Source organism: Eumetopias jubatus, unplaced genomic scaffold (genome assembly GCF_037043125.1).
Source record: "Eumetopias jubatus isolate StellerSeaLion01/CBP00866 unplaced genomic scaffold, mEumJub1_p1.0 scaffold_4, whole genome shotgun sequence".
NCBI classification, from domain to species: Eukaryota; Metazoa; Chordata; class Mammalia; order Carnivora; family Otariidae; genus Eumetopias; species Eumetopias jubatus.
Window position 1 is genome coordinate 137,348,373 of NW_028274810.1, and position 26,512 is coordinate 137,374,884.

General features: G+C 35.2%; 1 protein-coding gene across 3 annotated transcripts in view; it reads right to left on the reverse strand.

Moving 5' to 3' along the window:
- Nucleotides 1-17,371: 17,371 nt before the first annotated feature.
- EMC2 (ER membrane protein complex subunit 2) overlaps nt 17,372-26,512 on the reverse strand; it is a 47,085-nt gene continuing 37,944 nt past the window's right edge. Inside the window, exons 11-12 of one of the 3 annotated variants that reach the window (XM_028122502.2) lie at nt 20,984-21,071; nt 17,372-17,529 (exon numbers count right to left, since the gene is read on the reverse strand). In XM_028122502.2, the coding sequence (XP_027978303.1) occupies nt 20,985-21,071 (87 nt within the window). In that variant the 3' untranslated portion in view covers nt 17,372-17,529; nt 20,984. Of the gene's footprint in view, nt 17,533-20,673; nt 21,072-26,512 lie in introns of those variants that run through there. The other 2 variants (XM_028122501.2, XM_028122500.1) reach the window with 2 other exon arrangements.

Genomic DNA, 26,512 nt, shown 5'->3' on the forward strand with positions numbered 1-26,512 from the left:
AATAAGACAATGTTACTTCAATGTGGATAGTACTTCAGTAGACTCCCACCATCGACAAGACAAAGTCCACTTCTCAGAGTATGACACACAGGCTACTTGCTGTTTCTCCTTTTAGATTCCTACCATAGCCTGCTTTTTATTAAATAAATATTTAGTGAACCTTATTTTGCCAAATATCTCCTTCTGTGAATTACCTGCTCATATAGTTTGCCCATTTTTCATTGATTTTTTTAAAATTCTTAAATGTGTGCAACTATACTAAATTTTTTTATCTACTGAAAAATTACTTATCAGCATTAATATATTTTATACAAGTTTTTCAAAAATTACAGTTATCATCAATTTAAGATAGACCTGAATTTCTGTGACCCTACTTTGTCTAAAATTGTGGATTTTGGTGGCATTACTGACTTACAGCAGCTACAACAGGAAAAGCCAGAGTTAGGGAGAAATCAGAGGCACAATCTTCTCGGACTCCAAAAGCAGAACTCAGTGATTCATATACCACCCATCTTTGCTTTTCATCATTTAACGCCGATGTTATTTTCATTTACCACCATCTTCAAATCATCAGTCCTTCTGTGGATCACTCCTCAGAGTGCCATCACCCTTTGGATCTTCAATATCCACCAAGGCCTTAGACTGATTCTATCAAGACCCTTTTGACCTGCAATCAACACTAGTCAGGTACTTACAAAATCTTAGTCTGGTACCTACTGCAGGCAAAACTCTGTGCTAAGCCTTAGGGATACCAGTATAAAATGAGTAAGACATAATACTAACAGCATAAAGTACAAGTCTTGTGTGAAAGAGAACCATGTCTCCTTAACTCCACAGAATATGGCTTTGCCTCTTCAAGCTGCTAGACGGCCCTACAAGGCCCCTCCAATTCCAGTGATCTTTCCTGAGATCTCATTTTGCTTGATCTCCCTGCCACATCTAACGTAGAGCACTTCCTTGTTAAAGCTCTTCTTTAACTTTTATTATGTCGCCCTCTTAAAAGCATGAACTTTATTATAGATCTTGCTATGAATCATCATTCCTCCACCATTTACTGGGTCACTCTGGGCAAATTATTTATATTTCTGAGTTGCAACTTTCTCATTCAGATACAGTATGAAATCAAATATAGTATATAATGTCATTCATTCAATATTCAATATATTCATGAACATAATCTATAAATCTACAAATTACAGTGAATATAATTTAATATGTCAACATTAAGGAGTTAATTCTTATGTTTTACATTAAGAATCAATATTAGGGAGGTGCTTCTGTGTTTTTAATATTAACAAGGTACTTCTTGGGATACCTGAAAATCTTTATAAACATTGAATATCACAGGTTTATGTGGTAGATGTAGATGGTTTAGAACACTGGCTTGTAAGCTAAATGTGTGCTGACTCTAAAATATACACTGGAAGTTGTTTTTAAAAAAGAAGTTTCAGAAATTAATGAGTTTAAATTTATTTTCTATTTTGTTTATCTTATAAAAACTGAGGGAAGAACTTCTTTAATCAGTTCATTGAGATTTTCACTTGTTCTAAGTAGATAAGAGCTTATACAATAATATTAATAATGCTGATGATTTTTCTTTGACCAAAATAAACAAAACAAGCATCATTCTACATAGGCTAATTTACCACATTAAAATTCCACCTTAATAGTACTATGTCAACTAGTAAGACATAATATTTAGTTTTTAACTTTTGGATTTTCATATTATTATGCTAGTTTATAACAATGCAAACATAGTTATAGGAAGAGTAACTATGGCACACAACGGAAGTTACATTTGGTGTTCTTGGAATATATGGGTCCAAATAACAGGAAGCTACTGCTTCACTGCCAAGAAGTCAAGTTTAATTTGCTTTCTTTTTCTCTCCCTTTTCAACTGGCCAAAATACAAGTTCCACTGCAAATGCAACAACCAGCAAACACAGATGCCATCACAAATACATAATGCTGCCAAGTAGGAAACCCCACATTGACAGATAACAGAACTCCCTGTAGCAATTGGAAGGTATTCTGGGCAGCATAAGGTCTTGAAGATATGCTGTAAATAAAATGCATGCATCCCTTATAACTGAAATATAAATGTGTTCAGTTTTTAGCACTGACATTAACTATCTACTATTACTTGATGGGTAATTTTTCTGTCTGGTTCATATTCTTAGTGGGTTAAGAAATTTTTATAAATTTTTCATTCTGAGTTTCTGCAATACATAACTGCTATCAAGGAGAGTCAGGTGTACCTTAAGTAAAATTTGCCATATGTTAAAAACAAAAACAAAACTCAAAAAAAACCAAACCCCGCTAACTAAATCACAGTCTTATAACTTAATTTGAGGGCTAAACTTTAGCAACTGAATGACACTCTTCACCAATTTCAGTTGGTTTGGAGACAAAATATGAAATCAACAAATATTTATAAGCATCCACTATGCAACAATGTATATCAGACACTACAGGTAAAAGAAATTGAAGACAAGACCTCAACTATGCAGGAATTTTTCCTATAGTTTGTAGAAATCACTTACGTAGGACAGTAATAAGTCAAAGCAGTATTTCACCAGAAAATCTGATCCCTTGTAGGATGTTATAAGAAACATCATTTGCCCACAATCGCTCTAAAGTCTTAAGTCCCAAAGCAAAAATTTCAAGCATTACATATCAACAGATACAAAAACCAGAAAAGGATCTTTCAGGCTGAGATAAGAGAGAGGTTCATGATCTCTCAAAACAGCTTTGGTTTTAAATCTAAAATATTTTGCATTGATTTTTATAAAAATCTTTCCCCATCATCCCATTCGTTGTGAAATGCTGAGAAGTGACATCACCAAGATGGCAGAGTAGGAGACCCCAGCTTCCATCTCCCCACAAAGATCAACAATTAGGCAGCTGTTTATGAAAAAAATCAGCTTTGGGAGTCCACTTAAGAAATTTAGCAACCAGAGTGGAATAAAAAACTTGAGAATAGCCACACAAAAAGGAAAGAAAAAACAGCTTCATTTTGCCTGCATCATTGCCTCAGGCTGGCACTGCTCCTTGCCAAAAGGGAACTCACCAGCCAGAAAAGGCTCCCCTCACTGGAAAAGGGAGAACAGGGTGAGTAATCAGCTTCCCCAACCTTTCAGGGCACTGCATGAAGAATCCACTTCAGTTTCACCCCACCCAGACTCCAGCAAAGCTGAAATGTGTAGGTAGCTATGACTAGAAACAAGGAAGAAGGACAGGGGCTACCAGTACTGGCCAGACAGCGGGAGTGACCATGGTTCCCAGTGACCTCCTCTGCAAAGGACCCCAGGACTTTTTGCCACTGAGGAAACCAGCACAGTCACATAGACCTACCCGCAGATTTCACTGGTTTTCACCCGCTAGGTTGAGTTCCTCTCCCCACTTTCACATTCCCTCCCTATTAGAGCCTGGGATCCACAGCGGCACCCTGCTGTGACCTCTACTGCTGGATGCTTGCAAGATGCCAGCCTAGACCCCGTGGCTGACCCCCATCACCATGCAGGTGCCCAGGGCTAGCTCCTCCAGCTGTGTTCCTTCACACCTCCAGCTGACTCCCATCACCAACCACCACTGCAATATGTACACCAGAGGCAAGATTCTGCAGCCATGGGAGTTCCCACTGACTCAGGGCCCCCACAGCTGCCAGTACATCCACAGTTGGCCTTGGCCCTTGCTGCTTCCCCTGGCCTCTGACACTATGTGTACGTCTGCAACCAGCCCCTGTCACTACACTGGAACCTGCAGTTGGATCCCAGAGAAAGGTATGTATACCACTAGCTCTAACAACTACCATTACCTGCTCTGGTCCCTAGCCACTGGACCTGGAACTGCTGCTGAGGAACCAGAAGCCTTTGCAGCCAATGCAGATTCCGCACAATGCTCATCAAGGGCCACATAGCTGTAGATGTTATGGACTCCACCAGCTGAGCCACTGAGAAATCATGCCCCAAAAGGCTCAGAGCCACCACACATACCTGCACTTGGTACCCTAAACCAACAGTTCCCATATCATATTCCAGCATGCCCCCCAACACAGATAAAGGTGTTTCCTTACCAAAGTCAGTCCATAAAGTCTGGAAGTGGTAGACTCCTTCTTCAATTTTACAGACACTTATGCAAGGCTACTGGGATCATGAAGAATCAGGGAAACATGACACCATCAAAGGAACACAGTAAATTTCCAGTAAATGATGCCAAAGAAATGGAGATCCAGGAATTGCCTGATAAAAAAATCAAAATAATTGTTATAAAGATGTTCACGAAGCTACAAAAAATATAGACAATTAATAAAACCAAGAAAGTAATATAAAAACAAAATGAGAAATTTCAACAAAGAGATAGAAAACATAAAAAAGAATCAAAGACCAATTTTGGAACTGTAGAATACAATGGCTGCACTGAGGAAATCGATAAAAGCTTCAACAGGAGATTGTACCAACCTAGCAAAAGAAATAGAGTAAACTCAAAGACAGATCATTTGAAATTATCCTGTCAGATAAGGAAAAGTAAAAAAATGAAAAAGAATGAAGAAAGCCTAGAACATTATGAAACATCATTAAGGGAAACAATTTATATATCAATGAAGTCCCAAAGAGAAAAGAGGGGGAGAAGGAGGAGAACGTTTGTGTAAAGAAATAATGTCTGAGAACTTCCCAAAGCTGGGGGAGGATTTAGCCATCAAAATTCATGAAGATAATAGGCTCCCCAAATTTCAATCCAAAACAATCTTCTCAAGATACATCATAATAAAACTGTCTAAAATCAAAGACAAAGAGAATTTTAAAAGCATAGGAGGAAAATAATTTCCCTTATACAAGGGAATCCCTATTAGGCTATCAGTGGTTTTCTCAGCTGAGAACTTGCAGGCCTGGAGAGAGTGAAATGATATATTCAAAGTGCTGAAAGGTAAGAACTGCCAACCAAGAATACTTTACCTGGCAAAGTCATCCTTTAGAAATGAATGTTAGATAAACACCTTCCCAACAAACCAAAGCTGTGTGGATTCATCACTACCAGAACTGCCTTCTAAGAAAAGCTGAAAGGAGTTCTTCAAGCTGAAACAAAAGGACACTAATTAGTAATATGAAAACACATGAAAATATACAATAAACTGGTAAAGGTAAGTCTATAGTCAGATTTGAAATATTCTAATACTGTAATATGATGGTGTGGTAATTACTTAATTCTATGATAAAGGTTAAAGAAAAAAAGTATTAAATATATCTGTAGGTACAAAAATTTGTTCACAGATATACAATATAAAAAGATATGAATGGTGACATCAAAAATATATGTGAGAGGAAGGAGAAAAAGGGTAGAATTTTTATATACAATCTAAGTTAAGTTGCTATCAGCTTAAAATAGACTGTTATATCTACAAGATGTTTCATGTAAGCCTCAGGATAAGCATAAGACAAAAACCTATAGTAGATACATACAACATAAAAAGAAGGGAATCAAAGGACACCACTATGGAAGATCATCAATTCACAAAGGAAGACAAGAGAAAAGAAACAAATGAACTACAAAAGAGCCAGAAAACAATAAAAAAGATGTAAGTCCTTCTCTCTCTATAATTTCTTTAAATGTAAATAAATTAAATTCTCCAATCAAAAGGCATAGGGTGGCTCAATGGTTAAAAAAAAAACAAGACCCAACTATATGATTCCTAAAGAGACACAACTCAACTTCAAGAACACATGGAGGCTCAAAGTGAAAGGAGAGAAAAAGATTCCATTCAAAGGAAATCCAAAAAAGAGCAGGTGTACCTACATTTAATCAGACAAAACAGATTCCAAGTCAAAAAATGTAACAGGAAACCAAGAAGGTTATTATATAATGATAAAGGGGTTAATTCATAAAAAATATATAACAATTACAAATACATATATGTACCCCACATCAGAGCATCTAAATATAAGTAAATACTAACAGATCTGAAGGGAATAATAAACAAGAACACAATAATAATAGGAAACTTCAATATCCCACTCTCAACAATGGGTAGACCATGCAGACAAAATATTAATAAGGAAACACTTAACTTAAATCGCACTTCATACAAAAAGACATAACAGAAATATACATTCCATTCAAAAACAGCAGAACACATATTGTTTTCAGGTGCACATGAAACATTCTCTAGACTAGATCTATACGTTAGGTCATAAAACAAATCTTACCAAATTTAGAAGATTGAAATCATACCAAGAATCCTTTCCAAACACAGTAATATGACACTAGAAATAAGGAACAGGAGAAAAGCTGGAAAATTCACAAATACATGAAAATTAAACACACTCCTGAAATACCAACGAGTCAAAGATGAAATCAAAGGGAAACTAGAAAATATCTTGAAACAAATGATACTGGAAACACAACCTACCAAAATGTATGGAATGCAGAAAAGTAATGCTAAAAGGAAATTTTATAACCGTAAGTGCTTACATTGAAAAGAGAAAGATCTCAAATAAATAGCCTAACTTCACACCTTAAGGAACTAGATAAAGGGGGCAGGAGCCTGGGTGGCTCAAGTAAGCTTCTGCCTTCAGCTCAGGTCATGATCCCAGGGTCCTAGAATCCAGCTCCTCATCAGGCTCTCTGCCCCTCCCCCTCACTCAGGCATGCTCTCTCTCCCCCCACCCCCATCTCTGAAATAAATAAAATATTAAAAAAAAATAAAATGAACTAGAAAAAGTAGAATAAGCTAAGCCCAAAGTTAGCAGAAGTAAGAAGATAACAAAGAGGTACAGAAATGGAAGATCAATAGAGAAAGAGAATAGAGAATAGAAAATAGAAATAGAGAAATGAAATAGAGAATAGAAAAACATGGGCACCTGAGTGGATCAATCAGTTAAGCATCTGACTCTTGATTTCAGCTCAGATCATGATCTCAGGGTGGTGAGATCAAGCCCTGAGTCTCTCCTTTTCTCTCTGCCCCTCCCCCCCAACTCATGTGCACACATGTGCTCTCTCTTAAAAAAAAAAAAGAATAGAAAAACAATCAAAAAGATCAACAAAATGAAGACTTGATTTTGTGAAAAGACAAACAAAATTCACAAACCTGTAGGTAGACTTACTGAGAAGAAAAGAGGGAGGACTCAAGTAAATAAAACCATAAATGAAAGAGGAGAGATTACAACTGATACCAGAGAAATACAAAGAATCATAAGAGACTACCAACGACAATCAGACACCAACAAATGGGACAACCTAGAAGAAATGGATAAATTCATAGAAACACACAGCCTATTAAAACTAAATCATAATCATGGAACACTACATAAAAAACTAATGATGTATTCTATGGTGACTAACATAATAAAATTAAATTAAATTTTAAAAAAACCTAAATCATGACTAGAAAATTGTAACAGATCACTATTACCAGCAAGAAGATTGACTCAATAATCAAAAACCTCTCAACAAAAAAAAGTCCAGGACCAGATGGCTTCACTAGTAATTTCTATCAAACATTTAAGTAATTAATCCTGATACTCTCTAACTCTTCCAAAAATCTGAAGAAGAGAGAACATTCCCAAATCCATTTTTACAAGGCCAGCACTATTTTGATACCAAAGCCAGAATAGGATACCACAAGGAAAGAAAACTATAGGCCAGTATCTGTGATGAATACACATGCAAAAATTCTAGCAACTAAATACTAGCAAAATACTAGCAACTGAATTCAAAAGCATGTTAAAAGGACCATACACCATAATCAAGTGGAATTTTTTTTGAAAAAAATTCAAAATTCTTTCACGATAAAAACGCTCAACAAGTAGGGTATAGAAGGAATATACCTCACATTATAAAGGCCATACCTGACAAACACAGAGATAACATCATACTCAGCAGTGAAAAATTGAAAACCTTCCCACTAAAATCAGGAACAAGACAAGGGTGCCCACTCTCACCACTGCTATTCAACAAAGTACTGAAATTTCCTTGGTGTCAGCATTGGCAATGATTTTTTTGGATATGACATCAAAGGGACAGGCAACAAAAACAAAAACTCAACAAGTGAGACTACATCAAATTAAAAAGCTCTGCACAGCAAAACAATCAACAAAATAAAAAGGCAACCTAAAAAATGGGAGAAAATATTTGTAAACCATACATCTGATAAGAGGTTAACATCCAAATTATATAAGGAACTCCTACAACTCAACAGCAAAAAAAAAAAAACAACAACTTTTTTAAATGGGCAAAGAATCTGAATTTTTCTAAAGAAGACATACAAAGTACATATCAATATCAATATCACTAATCAGGGAAATGCAAAGCAAAACCACAGTCACCTGTTAGAATGGCTGTCATCAGAATACCAGAAATAATAAATGCTGGAGATGATGTGGCAGAACAGGGACCCTAGTGCACTATCAGTAGGAATGTAAATTGGTACAGTCATTATGGAAGTGGAGGTTCCTTTAAAAATTAAAAATAGAACTACCATATGATCCATCAATTCTACTTCTGAGTATATATCCAAAACTATATCCAAATGTAATGAAGAGATATCTGCACCCCCATATTCACTGCAGCATTATTCATAATAGCCAAGACATGGAAAGAACCTAAGTGTTCACAGATGGATGAATGGACAAAGAAAATGTGGTGTGTGTATATAATTCAGCTATAAAAAAAAAGGAGAAGATCCTGCCTTTTGTGACAACATAGATGGACACTGAGGGCATTATGCTAAGTGAAATAAGTCAGAGAAAGACAAATACAGTATGATTTCATTTACATGTGGAATCTAAAAATGTCAAACTCATGAAACAGAGAGTAGATTGATAATTACCAGGGCTAGAGGCCAGGGGAAATAGGAAGATATTGGTCAAAGGGCACAGAATTTGAATTATAAGATGAGTTCTAGGGATCTAACGAACAGCATGTACATAATATGTACTGTATACCTGAAAGTTGCTAGGATAATAAATCAAATCATTACATTGTACACCTTAAACTTATACAATGTTATATGTCACTTCCATTTCAATAAAGCTGGGGAAAAAAGAAAAAAATAATGCTTTTTAACACTGTCTAGTTGAAGAAACCTATAAGCCTCAACATCTTACAGTGTTTTGTCAATAAATAAATGTTAAAACTTGTTCTTTTAGGGGTGTCTGGGTGGCTCAGTTGTTGGGTGGCTGTCTTTGGCTTGGGTCATGATCCCAGGGTCCTGGGATCAAGCCCTGCATCAGGCTCCCTGCTCAGTGGGGAGCCTGCTTCTCCCTCTCCCACTGCCTGCCGCTCCCCCTGCTTGTGCTCTCTCTCTGTCAAATAAATAAATAAAATCTTAAAAAAAATTAAAAATAAAGAAATAAAACTTGCTTTTATATGCTTCCTGTCCCACCTGAAAAACCATAAGAAACCCTGGGGCGCCTGGGTGGCTCAGTCATTAAGCGTCTGCCCTCAGCTCAGGTCATGATCCCAGGGTCCTGGGATTGAGCTCCCTCCTTGTGTTCCCTCTCTAGCTGTATCTCTCTGTCAAATAAACAAAATCTTTTAAAAAAAAAAGGAAAGAAAAAAACCAATAAAATGTTCTTTCCATTCACTCTTAATTTTATTTTATTGTTATGTTAATCACCATACATCATTAGTTTTTGATGTAGTGTTCCATGATTCATTGTTTGCGTATAACACCCGTGCTCCACGCAGAACGTGCCCTCTTTAATACCCATCATCAGGCTAACCCATCCCCCCACCCCCCTCCCCTCTAGAACCCTCAGTTTGTTTTTCAGAGTCCATCGTCTCTCATGGTTCCTCTGCCCCTCCAACTCCCCCCCTCCATTCACTTTTTTTTTAAGATTTCATTTATTTATCTGAGAGAGAGAGATAATGAGAGAGAGAGAGCATGAGAGGGGGGAGGGTTAGAGGGAGAAGCAGACTCCCTGCCGACCAGGGAGCCTGATGTGGGACTCCATCCCGGGACTCCAGGATCATGACCAGAGCCAAAGGCAGTTGCTTAACCAACTGAGCCACCCAGGCGCCCCCTCCATTCACTTTTTATTAGCATTTGAAAAACTCTACCTACTTGTATGTTCAGACCTCTAGCAGGAAAGCTTACTCAACAGCTATGTCTTCTAAAATTATACTTAAAAAATTCATTGAATGCACCAAGATAAATTTTTACTCTTTCTGTGTATATAAGTCATTATTTATAATATCTCTCAAATATTTCCATAATTATTTTAGTTGGTAATAACATATTAAAATCAGCCCTAATGTCATTGAATCAGGTTTTAAAAAGTGTAATTCTTGAACTTGATTTGTTATCCATCTCAAGAGGACTTATTAAGTAAACTGCCTTTCTGAAACTATTAACAAAAATATTGTCTTATATACAGCAATATTAAGTCACATGTAGAGGCATCTGAGTGGCTCTGTTAGTTAAGTGTCCAACTCTTGATTTCAACTCAGGTCTTGATGTCAGGATCATGAGTTTGAGCCCCAGGTTGGGCTCCACACTGGGCGTAGAGCCTACTTAAACAAAAAAAAAGTCACATGTGAAAACAACATATATAAAAAAATCCACAATTATATTATTTAGTTTTATTTTGATTAAGATATGCCTACTTTCTGGGGTTTAAAATAACATTAAATCAGCCCAACAGTTTTATACTTTAAAACTCATAAAATTTACTCTAGGTGGCGTACTTCTATAAGCTTGTTGGAGGAAAAAAATATAATTGAAAATCAAGCTTTTTCATTTCTGATCAATGACTATTAAAAATATGAATTCCAGTATTAGTTCACGAACATTTGAGATCTGTTAATAGAAAATTAAGTGCAAATTTAAAGTTACTAACTAAATTAGGATATAATTATTAACTCAAAATACTCCATTATGATTCTCTTTAGACTAATAAATACTTCCTTGTGGAAAAATCTTTATAGAGAAGTCTCATGCAGAAAAATGAAATACCCTCCAAAATGAAGTAAAAAAACCAATATTGTATTCAATTATTTTTACATCTTTAATTCATATTTTAAAACTCCCTCTCATTCTAATATTTATAAGACTGCATTTAGGCAAGCACCAGAGTTCTGATTCTTGGGTGCCACTTAAGATACAACCACATCTTTGGTAGCACGTCTATTTCCTCACTGCTGTTAGTTCCCTTAAATCATCACATACATATCATGCTATTTGAAGTTCTTTGGTGGCAAGACAATTTTTATAGTTTTTCTTTGGTCATTTTTATCTGGAAACTCCCAACTTTGATTCCCCTCACAAGAATTATGATCATTTATCCCAGTACTTTTTTTGGTCAGATTGGGGGTGGGGGTTACATTGAGGAATTATCAACCAATGGACTGCGTTTTCTCTGGTTCTCTCTGTCATACTAAGTATGACACATAAAACAGTGAAATTGGATCTAAAATCAGTGGTCATTTGAGTGCAATTCTTTTTTTTTTTTTTAAGATTTTATTTATTTGACAGAGAGCCAGAGAGCACAAGCAGAAGAAATGGCAGAGGGAGAGGGAGAAGCAGGCTCTGCACCGAGCAGGGAGCCCGATGCGGGACTCAATCTCAGGACCCTGGGATCATGACCTGATCCGAAGGCAGACGCTTAACCATCTGAGCCACCCAGGCGCCCCCATTTGAGTCCAATTCTTAAAACTACTGGCTATAGTTAACATTCTGGAGAACTTCAAACTGATTTTAAATTGATATATTATGGTAGATATTGTTACCTAGATTTTAAAGAATATGCTATTTGATAAATCTTAACTTTTTGGTCATTCACCTGATAAAATCACATATTCAAATAATTCTTACCCATGTTTTCATGTAATATTTAAGTTCCCTATAAAAGATTTGAATTCACAAAGGATCTCTTAGTAGTGTATCTCTCAAGTTACTTAGGTATAAACTCAGATTTCTTCAAAGTTAGTGTCCATTCTCTACTTGGAAAAGTTCAGTTTTACTTGGACATCTGCAAGTAGACATTTCTCTATCAGTGACTTATTTGCCAAATTACTGTCTCCAAGTTGTTTTGGTGGCAGCGGTTTTTTGAGGTAGAGGAAATCCTCCAGGACCTAAAGACCTGAAAATGAGTTGTATGTTGTATGTTCTTATAATGCTTGTTTTCTTATATTAAACAGTAGACATGCAATTGACCCCACTGGAATTCATTCATTTGCAGCTGAAATAGTTTGCTGTGATATGGTTCTAATTTAACTTTAAAAAAAGATTTTATTTATTTATTTGAGAGAGAGAGCATGAGCAGGGAGACGGGCAAAGGGAGAGGGAGAAACAGGTTCCCCACTGAGCAGGGAGCCTAACACGGGACTCGATTCCAGGACCCTGGGATCATGACCTAAGCCAAAGGCAGATGCTTAACCGACTGAGCCACCCAGATGCCCCCTAATTTAACTTTCTAAGCATCAAAATCTTTCTATTAATCAGATTTTTATATTAAGAAACAATAAATGTAGAACGGAGGACTTAATATTATTCTTATTTTCTACTATGCCCATTATAATACAAAGCTCACACCATCTACACCCCCATTGTGGTTATTACAATTGAGTGCAAAAAGAAATACAAATATACATATATACATAGAAAGAGAGAGGCATATATATGTGTGTGTAGATATACAGAATTTCTCTTTTTAAAGACCACTGACCCACTTCCATCTCCTTTCTCTTAAAAAAAAAGTTTTTAAGAAAAGCTACTGAGGGCAACTACTAATAAATCAAATAAATTCAGTCTGACTTCCGAGAAAGGTAGTATGTAGGTATGTATATATAGTATATTTCTACATATATACTAATTTTAAAATTACCAAGGGAAAAACATTCCATTCAATATACAAAACATACTTGTATACCTCAGTTCTTTATTTTGGCATCAAGGGAAAACAGAATTGCAAAAAAAAAAAAAAAATGAAATGGGGAAAAAGGTGAGGAACAGAAGAGAGGGTAACACAGAGAACACTATACACACATATAATGCAAGAAACAAAGGAAATAATACAAATCTCCACAGAATCACTTGCTTCTTCCAATCAGTCTTCCAATAACGAAGTCAACTGTAGAAAAATGGTTTTCAAATTTTAGTGGGCTTTAGGAATACCTGATGGGTTTGTTAAAACACAAATTGCTAGACAGAGTCCTGAGTCTCTCATTTAGTAGACTGGGTGAGGCTCAATAATTTGCATTTCTAACAAGTTCAAAAATACTTCGAGAACCATTAACAAAAAATTTTCAATGGCCCATTAATCACTTTTGATCATTTGCAATATCCTTACAGTTGGGGAATTCCTACAGCTTATTGAGAATGGCTCCAGTTTATATTGTTAATCATTATATTTTCTATTCTTTATATGGTATATATAATCTCATTGGCAGTCTTATAATATTGTTCATATGATATGCAGATTCGATTTTTGGCTACCTTTCTGATTACTTAATTTTGCCACAAAACAAAGTGAAGCTAAACTACTTCCGGAAGTAAGATTTGTTAAATAAATTTTATCAAGATGTGCATAGTTTTTTTTTGTATTAAAAGAAATATGTACTATGTGCAGGTATCATGCTAGAACCTGGGATGAAAAAAGTGGACAAATATAGGCATGGTTTCTGACCCCCTGTAATTAGAGAATCTACTGAGGGACACAATTATCTGAAAATATAAATAAGGTGATAAATACTCCCAATGAGAGGTGTATGATAATATAAAAGTATACAACAAACTTTTCCAGAGTAGCTAAACATTTGACATTTCCTGGTTGCTCCACATAATCATCAGCACACAAAATTATGGGTATGTTTTTAGCTAGGTGTGGGTGGTATGCCATTATAGCTTCCAATTTGCACTTCCTTATTAATAGCAAATGATGTTGAACATTTTTCATGTGCATATTTGCCATCCTTACAGCCTCTTTAAGTGTCCAAGTCTTTTGCCCATTTTTTTCTATTGAATTTTGAAAGTTCTTTATATATTCTGAAAAGTTCTTTATATTTAATAAACAATTGCAAGTATTTTCTATCTATGGCTTGTTTTTTCATCTCTTTTAACAGGTCATTCTCAGAACAAGTTTTTATTTTTGACAAAGTCCAATTTATTCATCTTTTTTAAAAAAAAGATTGCACCTTTGCTGTCACTTGAATTCTGCCCTAACCCTAGGTCAAAGAAATTCTTCGTTTTTTTTTCCCAAAAACTTTGTAGTTTTACATTTTACATCCAGATTCATGAGCCATTTTGAGATAACTTTTTTATAAGTTGGGAGGTCTAGGTTGAGGGCCTTTCTGCTATGAATGTCTAATTTTTTCAACATCATTTGCTGAATATTCAATTGTCCCAGACCAATTCCTTCATTGAATTGCTTATGCATCTGTCTCAAAAATTAGTTTGCCATACTGGTGTGGGTCTGTTCCAGACTCTTCTGTTCCACTGCTCTGTGTGTCTATCATTCTGACAAAACCACAGTCAGTAACAATACCACTGTTTTGATTACTATAGCTACATATGTCAGTATCTGGTAGTCTGATTCTTCCAACTTTATTTTCATTTGCAAAGTTGTTTAGACTATTCTAGTTCCTTTGCTTTTCATATAAATTTTATAAAGTTCTAGCTACAAAGAATCTGTGATTTTGATATTAATTGCACTATAGCTATAGCCCATTTGGGGGCAATTAACATCCTTACTATATTGTCTTTCAATCCATGAATGTGGTTATGTCTCTCCATTTATTTAAGTCTTCTTTGATTTCTTTCTTAATATTTTATTTTTGAGCAATTGTAAATGGTATTGTTTATTCCTAACATATAGAAATATGATTCATTTTTTGTTGACCTTTAGTCTATGATCTTGTAAAACTCACTTATTAGTTCAGGGTGTTTTTGGAGATCTCCTGGGATTTTCTATGTAGACCATTGGGTTATCTGTAAATATAGACAGCTTTACTTCTTCCTTTCCAATCTGTATGCCTTTTATTCCTTTTTTTATCTTACCGCACTAGCAAAGATAGCAAGTATTATGTCGAATAGAAGTGGTAAGAGTACACATCCTTGTTTCATTCCCAATCTTAGGAAAAAAGCATTTATTCTTTCATCAAGATGATGCTAGATGTTTTATTTTTTTTAAGATTTTGTCAGAGAGAGAGGGAGAGACAAAGAGAGCACAAGCAGGGGGAGCGGCAGGCAGAGGAAGAAGCAGGCTCCCTGCCGAGCAAGGAGCCGCATGCAGGACTTGATCCCGGGGCCTTGGGATTTATGACCTGAGCTGAAGGCAGACGCTTAACTGACTGAGCCACCCAGGCATCCCTAGATGGAAGTTTTATAGATTTTTTTTTTATCAGACCAAGGAAGCTTCCTTCTATTGCTAAATTAGTTTTCATCATAAACGGGGTTGAATTTCGTCAAATACTTTTTTTACATTAATTGATATGGTCATGTGTTTTTTCTTATTTTCTTAATACGATGGATTGCATTCACTAAATTTCAATTATTAAAGCAGCCTTGCATATCTGGAATAAACCCCACTTGGCTGTGGAAACAATTCAGGTCTTTCCATGGAGAACTGATTACCAGACTGAGGTACATCCATACAATGGAATATTATTTAGCAAGAAAAAGGAACGAACTATTGACACAGCAACACTTATGGATCTAAAGGGCAATACACTGAGTGAAAATTCAGTCTCAAAGGGTTATAAGTTGTATGATTCTACTGATGCAACACTCTTAAAAGTTATAGTGACGGAGGAAAAAAAATCAGTGGATGCCAGTCATTAGGGTTAGATGAAGGTATAACTATTAAGTAGCAAGAATGAGTTTGTGATGTTAGGTTCTAGATTTTGTTTATGGTGATTACATGGATCCATATATATGTCATTTTATAAATAGAAAAAAAAGAGCATGTAAATATTGTGAAATCGAAATAAGGCCAGTAACTTAGTTAATAGTATTATTGCAATGTCAATTTCCTGATTTGACAATATACTGTGGTTAAGATAATAGGAAGGGGCCCCTGGGTGGCTCAGTTAAGCAGCTGCCTTTGGCTCAGGTCATGATCCCAGGGTCCTGGGATTCAGCCCCACATCAGGCTCCCTTCTCAGCGAGGAGTCTGCCTCTCCCTCTATCCCTCCCCCTACTCGTGCCCTCTCTCTAATAAATAAAATCTTTAAAAAAAAAAGATAATAGTAAGAAGTTGGTGCAAGAGAAATTTCATACTGTTTTTGCAACTTCTTGTGAGTCAAAGTATTATAAAATAAAACATTATTTAAAAAATACAGGTAGAAAAAAAATAGAGGGGTCTGACCTCAGAAAGATAATGAGTCAAGGAAGGCTTTGTTCTATACGGAAGGAATGTGTACCAAGTTTGTAGGAAAAGAAAGCATTAACATGGAATTTAAATGTGGCTAAACTCAAATAGACGGGAGAGGAGAGGAAGACAGTTTACAACAGGGAATCTGAATCATCCTTCCTGGTTCTGATACCAAATAGAACCTCACAGGCCAGGTACAGAGCAACAAAGGGAAACAACTGAAGAGTTTTAATGAGTGGGAGGGTATAAAGGCATTATTAGTGAAGTTTAGTCACATTCTAACTGCAATGGGAACAGACTGAGAAGTGAAGATATAGGAAATCCAGCTTTCTGACTACTGTTGTAATTCAGGAGTCAGGTGATGATGGCAATGAAAATGGAATAGAATGGACAGATCTGAAACATATAATGCAGCATAAAATAAACAGAACACAGTTTCTATAAACAGAAAACATCCATCACATTGGTGAAACAGAACTAAACCATTTCAAAGGAATATGGTGGGAGTAAGGGGGTGCCAGACTGGAGCAATTTAAAGAATGGGGAAGAACAGATACAAGTTTAGAAAACTGAAGGAATGAGGCTGTAAACACAAACACAAACCCCCCCCCCCCTGCAAAAAAAGAGAGATGGGGTAGTAGCTGGAGGTGGATTGTGAAAATGAGGGGAGATATTTTAAAAAGGTAATGAAATGAGCACATTTGAGTGTTAATAGGAAGAATTTAGTTGAAATGAAAGAAAGAAATAAGAAAAATAGTTTAAGGACAAGTGTGAAGAAAAGAGATGATATGACATTTTGGGGAAGGCAGGATGCTCTATGGTAGAAGGCAGTATGGCACATTCATAAAACTAAGGCTTAAGTATAAAAAAATGAGGGGGACAATGGTGGGAAATCATTCAGAAAAGGGCAGGGCTACTTGCTTCTAGTGTAAGAGAAAAAGAGGTGAAATCAGGCACAAAAATGTCTGATACTGGGTATGTTTTTCTCTGTGAAACAGTAAGAGGGCTCAATTAGTTTGCTAGGGCTGCCTTAACAAAGTACACAGAGAACTGGGTGTCTTAAAAAACAGAAATTTATTTCATCACAGTTCTAAAGGCCAGAAGTCCCAGATCAAGGTGTCAGGAGGGTTGGTTTCTTCTGTGGAATCACTCCTTGGATGGCAGATGGGAATCTTCTCTTTGTCTTCCCATGGTTTTTCCTCTGTTGTCTGTGTCCTAATCTCTTCTTATAAAGAAACCAATCATATTGGATTACGACCCACCTATATGACCTAATTTTACCTTAATTATTACTTTAAAGACTCTATCTCCAAATAAAATCACATTCAGAGGTAGTAGAGGTTAGGATTTTGACATACGAATACTGGGGGGACACAATTCAGTCTATAACAAGAGGTTACTTGTCAAGAGTGAGAAGGGAGATAGGATACATCAGAGGTTCAAAGTGAAAGAGGTTCAAAGTAGTTCTAAATAGTCTAAAAGAGTTCTCACAATGATTACATGAAGTAATAGCTTAAATGGTCCATTTAGTTTATGTTCAGTTTAATTCAAAATGAAATTATGACTTTAAAAAAAATTATGACTTTATTATTCCACTAAAAAATTGTTTTACAAGTCAGAAAAATCTGAATTCTAATCCCTGCTCTAACAAATAATGCCCCTTGGATATATCTCTTATTTTTCTCATTTTAAAATACGAAGAACATATCACAGAATAGACATATGCCTCAGAGTATATTAGAAAGAACACTGACTTGGGAACCCCTGACATCCTGGTCCTGCTCTGTCTCAGAAGAGCTTAATTTCTCAGAAGCTTGATTCCTCATCCTAAAATGGAATATAACTAATTCATCTTTAAAGTCCCTTCTAAAATCCTACAGTTCTATGAAATAAAGTAAAATAAAGTTATTTTGAGAATAGATGGATTGTGGCATCAGAAAAAAAAGATTCTTTGAAATATTTACCAATAAAAATTATATGCTCCCAGCATACTGAAGCACTGGTTTTCCATTTCTATCTTTTCTACATCCTCCTCTGCTCCCAAGTCAGTATTATCCTATGGTTAAGGTTGGCTTAAATAGTGTATGCTGAGTTGCAACAAGATCTTACTTTTTTTATTGTATGTACTTGTCTACTTAACTTTAAATCATTACATTTTGAAACTCCATTCCCAGCATGTCCAAAATTTTAAAGAGTTTTACATACTAAAAAAAAAAAAAAAAAGCTGATGGATATATTAGTCAGAAATATACATGGCAAAAGTAACAGAAAATCCAAACAATGTCTTAATCAAGAGTTTATTTTTCTCATGTAATAAGTGCAGAGATTGGCAAGTGCTCATGTTGGTTCAGGTGTTCAACATGCCATCAGGAACACCGGCTCTCTCTAATCTTTCTATAAAGCCATCTCTGAAAAGTAGCTTTTATTCTCCTATTTATTGTTTCATAGTTGTAAGATGGGTGTTGTATCTCTAAGTATGTTGTTGACACTCATGGCCTGAAGGAGGAGAAAGAGGCAAAAAGCCTCACTTCACAAAGCTCTGACTTTTTAATTTGAAAGGAAGACCCTTCCCAATAGGCTTCTGTTCATTTTATTAGCCTTAAATAAGTCGTATGCCCATACTTTAGATATTTGGACACTACCCACTATTGGTGGCCCTGAATCACGTGCAGCTATTAAAATTAAAATTAAATTAAATTAAAAATTCAATTTCTCAGTTCTACTGGCCATATTTCAAGTGCTCAAAAGCTACAGTTAGTGGCTACCATATTGGACAGCACAAATACAGAATATTTCCTAAACTGAAAAAAGTTCTGCTTTGGCATCTCACAGACCATAAGAAATGAAACCACCTCTGTTTTAGATCAATCATGATACATATCCTAGGGCTGAGGTAAGGTAAGGTCCTTATCTCCTTGAAGAGCAGGGATTTCTGCTCCTACCTGAACAATATAAGATACCCCTAACAAGCAAAAAGTGGCGGTAAAAACAGTTGGCAAATGTCTGCCACAATAGGATGATCAGTACACTTAAATTGAAGTTTATAAATTACACACTAACAATGTACTTCATAAAAAATTCTTAGCAAGCAGGTATTAAAATTAGAAAAATAAAGTGAAACTTAGGCTGACAGTTATACAAGGCATTACCTTACACAAATATAATTGCTAAAGTAAACACTACCCTAGTGACGGATAGGAGACTAAGATAAGAAAGTAGTGGAATAATATATGAGCCTTTATAGAAAACAAATCTGAGATGGCTGATTATGTTGAAAATGCAGTTACTAAATTCACTGGCAAAAAAGAGTGCATCCTGTGATAACAAAGACTTGTTGGTAAGAATTAGCTTTCTATGGGGAGAGTTATTTCACATCTACTCATTTCTCATGGCAGAATAAAATGAAAAATACTGCAAAATAAAAGAATGAGACCAGATATGGAGAATAATATACTAACAGAATTATTCAAAAGATTAAAAAACTGATACTGACAATAGTTTTCTTCCTAAAGACTTCCAGGTTGTCAAGTCCTCCATGAACCCTATTTGCCTAAATCCAGCAATGACAAGTATGCAGGAGTTTCTGTATACTATTGTAAACTATTTCTATTAAGTAATTATACCTGTATGTGATACATAGAATGTGTAATTTGTATATGTAAATTACAAACTACTACTAACAATACATGCCCTGAATGACTGATTTGTGTCTGAATAAAGTTCTCAAAGTGTCTCAAAGTTCTTTCTATTCCAATGAAACATGCAAAATACTGTTGAAGGTAGTATAACAGTTGTTTATCATGAAAAGAGAAAAAGGAAAAAGAAGCTCTTATTATTACCAAGGAGGTAATTAAATATGAGAATTGTAAAAATTTTGCTCTTAAACATAGTTTAGATTTTATTTTCCCTAAGAAAAATAACGTAGCTACTGAAACCTCTTTCATCACTACTGTCTGTTTTCTTAACATTATTTTATGCAAAATACTTAAAAGTTCAATAAATTTAACTTTCATAAAGGTTATAGCATTATAGCATTACAGCATACATGAACCTTAAAGCTTTTTATTGGTAAAAATCTCAATTATGTCCTATGGCAAAACAAAAACTTTACAGAGATACTACTGAACATTATTAAGCAAGATTTATGAGAATAACATTATAGCACATAAAACAATAGCCTACAGGAATGCACAGCAAAATCCAACTTGACACTATAAAGAGAATCAAAATAATTTGCCAACATTTTGCTTGTCAGCAATGCATGCTATGTATTTCTTATCACAAAAAAAAGGGTTAACTAGAAACTGAATTCCGAAATAACATATTCACTATTTGAGTGTAACAAAAAGAATCTAGAATCTTCAGATGCAACTTTAATAAATCACATGATTTATTTATGGGATTTCTACATCAGGTTGTGGTTTAAAAGAAGTTATATATGTGTGATATGAAGAGAATGATGTACAATCAATATGAATCTTGTTAAATCTCTCTTCCGTGGACTTTCTCCATCTTCCTGCTTAGCAATAAAAGGCATTTTTAGGTCTATATAAACATTCTTTACAATTGCCCTCTTAACAAAAAATTAGAATATAAATAGCACTAGGCATTTAGTAGTCACAGGCCAGTAAGTTCAATTGTGCAGTTGTGAAATGTAATGTGAAAGAGTTTGAAACCTTAAGACTGGGTGATCTGCAGTGTTTCCAACATGTCTTCGACTGCCTTAAGAGAGTATTTGGTTTCCTTCTTACTTCGACCTGCAAACTAATTTAAAACAAAAAAAAATGCAATTAGGTTCAATTTCATGGCAGGTTCAAAATCACAATCTTACCTTCACATTGCTAATGAGAGCTAACATTATCTATTTTATCACTAGCAAGAAATCAAATATCTTTTCTTCAATAAAACAGAATTTGGGTTTTATTCTTTGCTTTTATTTCCCTTACCTCTGGAGACCTATACAGAAAAATGCTATGCCCAATGTCAGAGAAATTAGTGCCCGTGTTCTCTTCTAGGATTTTTATGGTTTCAGGTCTCACATTTAGGTCTTATTGCATTTTGAGATTATTTTTCTCTATGGTAGAAGAAAATGGTCCAATTTCATTCTTTTGCCTGTGGCTGTCCAGTTTTCCCAACACCATTTTGTTGAAGAGATTTGTCTTTTTCCCATTACATATTCTTGCCTCTTTTGGTAAAGATTAATTAACCATATAAATGTGGGTTTGTTTCTGGGCTTTCTATCCTGTTCCACTGATCTGTGTCTATTTTTGTGCCAGTACCATATTGTTTTGATTACCAAAGCTTTGTAGTATAACTTGAAGTCCAGAATTGTGATACCTCCAGCTTTGTTTTTCTTTTTCAAGATTGCTTTGGCTATTCGGGGTCTTTTGTGGTTCCATGCAAATTTAGGATTATTTGTTCTAGTTCTGTGAAAAATGCTATTGGTATTTTGATAGGGATTGCATTAAATCTGCAGACTGCTTTGGGCAGTATGCACCGTTTAACAATATTTTTCTTCCAACCCATGAGTATGGAATATCCTTCTATTTTGCTTGTGTTGTCTTTAATTTCTTTCATCAATGCTCTAAATTTGGACTTTATATTTTCATTAAGGCTTCATTTTTAGTTGAAGTGTACTAAGATTTCACTGCAAAATTGGCCAATTTAAATGTTTAAGTAGTGTGATAACCTAGCAAAACATAAACTTGATTTTAAAACCCTCCTCTTTTGGAATATTGAAAAAGAAAAGCAAAGCTGGTGGCATCACAATTCTGGACTTCGAGCTCTATTACAAAGCTGTAATCATCAAGACGGTATGGTACTGGCACAAAAACAGACACACAGATCAATGGAACAGAATAGAGAGCCCAGAAATGGACCCTCAGCTCTATGGTGAACTAATCTTCGACAAAGCAGGGAAGAATATCCAATGGAAACAGGACAGTCTCTTCAATAAACGGTGCTGAGAAAATTGGACGGCCACATGTAGAAGAATGAAACCAGAACCATTTCCTTACACCATTCACAGAGATAAACTCAAAATGGATGAAAGACCTAAATGTGAGACAGGAATCCATCAAAATCCTTGAGGAGAACACAGGCAGCAACCTCTTTGACCTCACTCGCAGCAACTTCTTCCTAGACACATCACCAAAGGCAAGGGAAGCAAAGGCAAAACGAACTATTGGGACTTCATCAAGATAAAAAGCTTTTGCACAGCAAAGGGAACGGTCAACAAAACCAAAAGACAACCGACAGAATGGGAGAAGATATTCGCAAATGACATATCAGATAAAGGGCTAGTATCCAAAATCTATAAAGAACTTAACAAACTCAACACCCAAAGAACAAATAATCCAATCAAGAAAGGGGCAGAAGACATGAACAGATTTTCTCCAAAGAAGACATCCAAATGGCCAACAGACACATGAAAAAGTGCTCAACATTGCTCGGCATCAGGGAAATCCAAATCAAAACCTCAGTGAGATACCACCTCACACCTGTCAGAATAGCTAAAATTAACAAGTCTGGAAACAACCGATGTTGGCAAGGATGCAGAGAAAGTGGAACCCTCCTACAGTGTTGGTGGGAATGCAAGCTGGTGCAGCCACTCTGGAAAACAGTATGGAAGTTCCTCAAGAAGTTAAAAATAGAGCTACCCTATGACCCAGCAAGTACCCCAAAGATACAAATGTAGTGATCCAAAGCGGCACCTGCACCCCAGTGTTTATAGCAGCAATGTCCCCAATAGCCAAACTATGGAAAGAGCCTAGATGTCCAACAACAGATGAATGGATAAAGAAGATGTGGTGTATGTATGCAATGGAATATTATGCAGCCATCAAAAAAAATGAAATCTTGCCATTTGCAACGACATGGATGGAACTAGAGGGTATTATGCTAAGCGAAATAAGTCAATCAGAGAAAGACAATTATCATGTGATCTCAGTGATATGAGGAATTTGAGAAAAAAGACAGAAGATCATAGGGGAAGGGAGGGAAAAATGAAACAAGACGAAACCAGAGAGGGAGACAAACCATAAGAGACTCAATCTCAGGAAACAAACTGAGGGTTGCTGGAGTGGTGGGGGGTGGGAGGGAGAGAGTGGCTGGGTGATGGACACTGGGGAGGGCATGTGCTATGGTGAGCACTGTGAATTGTGTAAGACTGATGAATCACAGACCTGTACCCCTGAAAAAAATAATACATTATGTTAATAAAAAAAATTAAAAATAATTAAAAAAGTAAAATTATCCTCTTTTGACCAGAAAATTTTTATGAACTAAGAAGCATAATTTATAAGTGAAATTTATATTTCTATAGAAATGTGAACCATTTCTACTTCTCAGGCCTCTAAACAAATATTTATAATTTCAACAAAAGTAAAATATAAATGTAATTTCTAGTAAATATTTTAAAGTTGCAAGACATCTCTAAAATTATTTAAAGTAAGTCACAATCTTTAAAATTTTTCTGTAATTATTAGTTGACGAGACACGTTTCTGCAGTAAAGAGTTGTCAAATAAAACTCTACTACATATTAAAATGATGTAAACATGTTTTAAAATATGCATTTCTAGTTTGTGAAGTTGTCATTTATTTTATAAAACCAAATTGGGACTGGATTTTATAATGAAAACAAAATACAATGGATTAAAAATGGTATCACTGCATATTTAAAAGCAAATTCATGGCATATTAAATTCAATATAGTGCACATAATCAGTATGGGAAACACTGTTGAATATCCCATGATGATTTTAAAATGGGTTTTCTAACTAGACTGACAATTCTCATCATTTATCTGTCACTGAATACTACAGATTTACTAAGTAAATGTTCCTTGTGGGGGTAAGAGAAGGTTTATTATATAGATATCTATATTCCCTGTGCCCCTGGTTAAAGTATTAACATTTGCTATTAGCAAAATATAGTATTTTCAAATTAACATCTAAGCACTCAATAACATTTTCAAGTGACTGATCTTCCCTGCAAATACCAATGCTGTCTTAAGCACTTAGCACTTGATTTATGATGTGTTCCTTCTCTTTTGTAATTAACTTAATTTGGCAAACTTCTCATGACCTGTTGAGAAAGATTAAGTGATCAAGCACAGGTAAAATCACAGAAGCAACAGACTTCAGGAATTGGTAACCTGCCTCTGACCTTTCTGGCTGCAGGTTAACATTATGATTCTCCTACTTCCTAAACCATTAGCTTCTATGGTTGAATCTTGATTTGATAGAGTAAATAAAGGGGATTTCTATAAGAAATGCCAGGGGAAGAGAAAAGCTTCTCATAAGAATCAAGATCACTTTACCTTTCACAAAACATTACTAATTCAAGGAATTCAAATGTTAAGTATACAATTCATAATTACAAAATATGGTAAATAACAACACAACATTTACAACTCTGCCTTTTCATAATTTCCTAAGGTGACCAAAGGATGTGGGGTGTGTTATTACACCTATTATCCAGTTGATAAATTCACTTTCACAAGGACTTACCAAGAACAGAAAGCCTTTCTTTTACTACTGCCTATCCAAAGTAAACAGGAATGGTCCTAATCAGATACTTAAAGGCCTAATTCTAAGAAAAAGCTTTGATGGGTCTGAGCAAAACAGGATACCACATAGTAACATTCACTCTGATTTTTTAATTAGCAAAACAGAATAATGAAAAATTTCTGTAGAGCTGAAGTCATAATTAGAATTTTAAAATACAGTACTTTTCTTGATTTGTTCTTAAACATAATAGTAGTAAATATAAATCTGTGATTTTCTTAATTAGCTAATTTAAAAAAAATCACCTAAGATTGTGTATAAACACTACTGACAACCAGTGCAATTTAGAATAAACCAAACTTATTTGTGTCAGAACAAATAAAAAGAAAGTTGGAAATACAAATCTATCACTTCAAATTTTGCCTGACATGCAATTATTTTGTCTATTCCAGAATTATATGGCAATTTAACTGATTAAGCCGGAATCCTATTTTTCCCTCAAATCATGATTTAATTTTCCATTTCCCAAAAGGATAGTAACAGAATCACCTCTGCAATCATAAATAACATATGGATTGCTAGCACAGACAAATTTAACAGTGTACTAAAGAAGCATTTATCTGGAAAATTATTGTGAGTAGGTTCACATTAAAGTTTTTCATGAGCATTAATCAAACTTGCCTGCCTATACTGAACATGCTAAACTAATTACCTACTTGAGGAGCAAGTAGTAGCCATATTCTGTTTCATTATTAAGTAGAAAGAAAGAAGGAAAACCAGTTCTTAAAATCTCATTTTCTCTAATTTACAAATGCCTAGAAAAACATTACAATAAGGAGCATTTATTATATACTTTATACTTGTTTATATGCTTAGACATGAGTCATAAAATTCTCAATTAGATCCCAGAGATTTATCTAATTACTAAAATGCCAATCTCTGAAAGTTATACTTTCCACATTAATCACAAATCCTGTACTTTTGTTTTCATACAGTTAGATTTTGCTTAAAAAAACTCTTCTTTCATAATTCCCTATGGATCTTAAGGAAAACTCACCAGAAAGCATACTCAAATAATAAAAACTTGTTTATCAAATTCAAAGATCAATAATTTATCCATTGTGATAACTGGGATAAATTGGGCTAAAATTTACCTTTGCATAATTTGTGGAAAATAATATGGGTGGACAAAATACTAGGATAAATAAATTGAATCACTGGATGGATCAATCTCAGAAACATTATACTGAGTGGAAGAAGCCAGGCACAAAAGAGTACATAACCTATGATCTCATTTATATAAGGTTCTAGTACAGGCAAACTAATTTATAGTGATAAAAATCATATCAGTGCTTGTCTGCAGTGTCAGGAGGGGCTGACTGCAGAGCAGCAGAAGGGACTTTCTGGGGTGACAGAAATGTTGTATATCTTGAATGGGGTGATGGTGAGAAAGGAGTATATATACATCTGTCAAAACTCAACTGTGCATTTAAAATGTGTGCACGTTATTGTCTATAAATCATACCTCAATAAAGCAGATAAAAAGAAAAAGGCAAAATAAATGAAAATAGAAGGTGGGGAATACGGAGCTTTACAATAGTGTAAGAAATTGCCAAATGACCACATATTTCTCTTGCCATTAAGAGGTGAAGTATTACATCCCCTGAATCTGGGTTGGCCATGTGACTTGCTTTGCT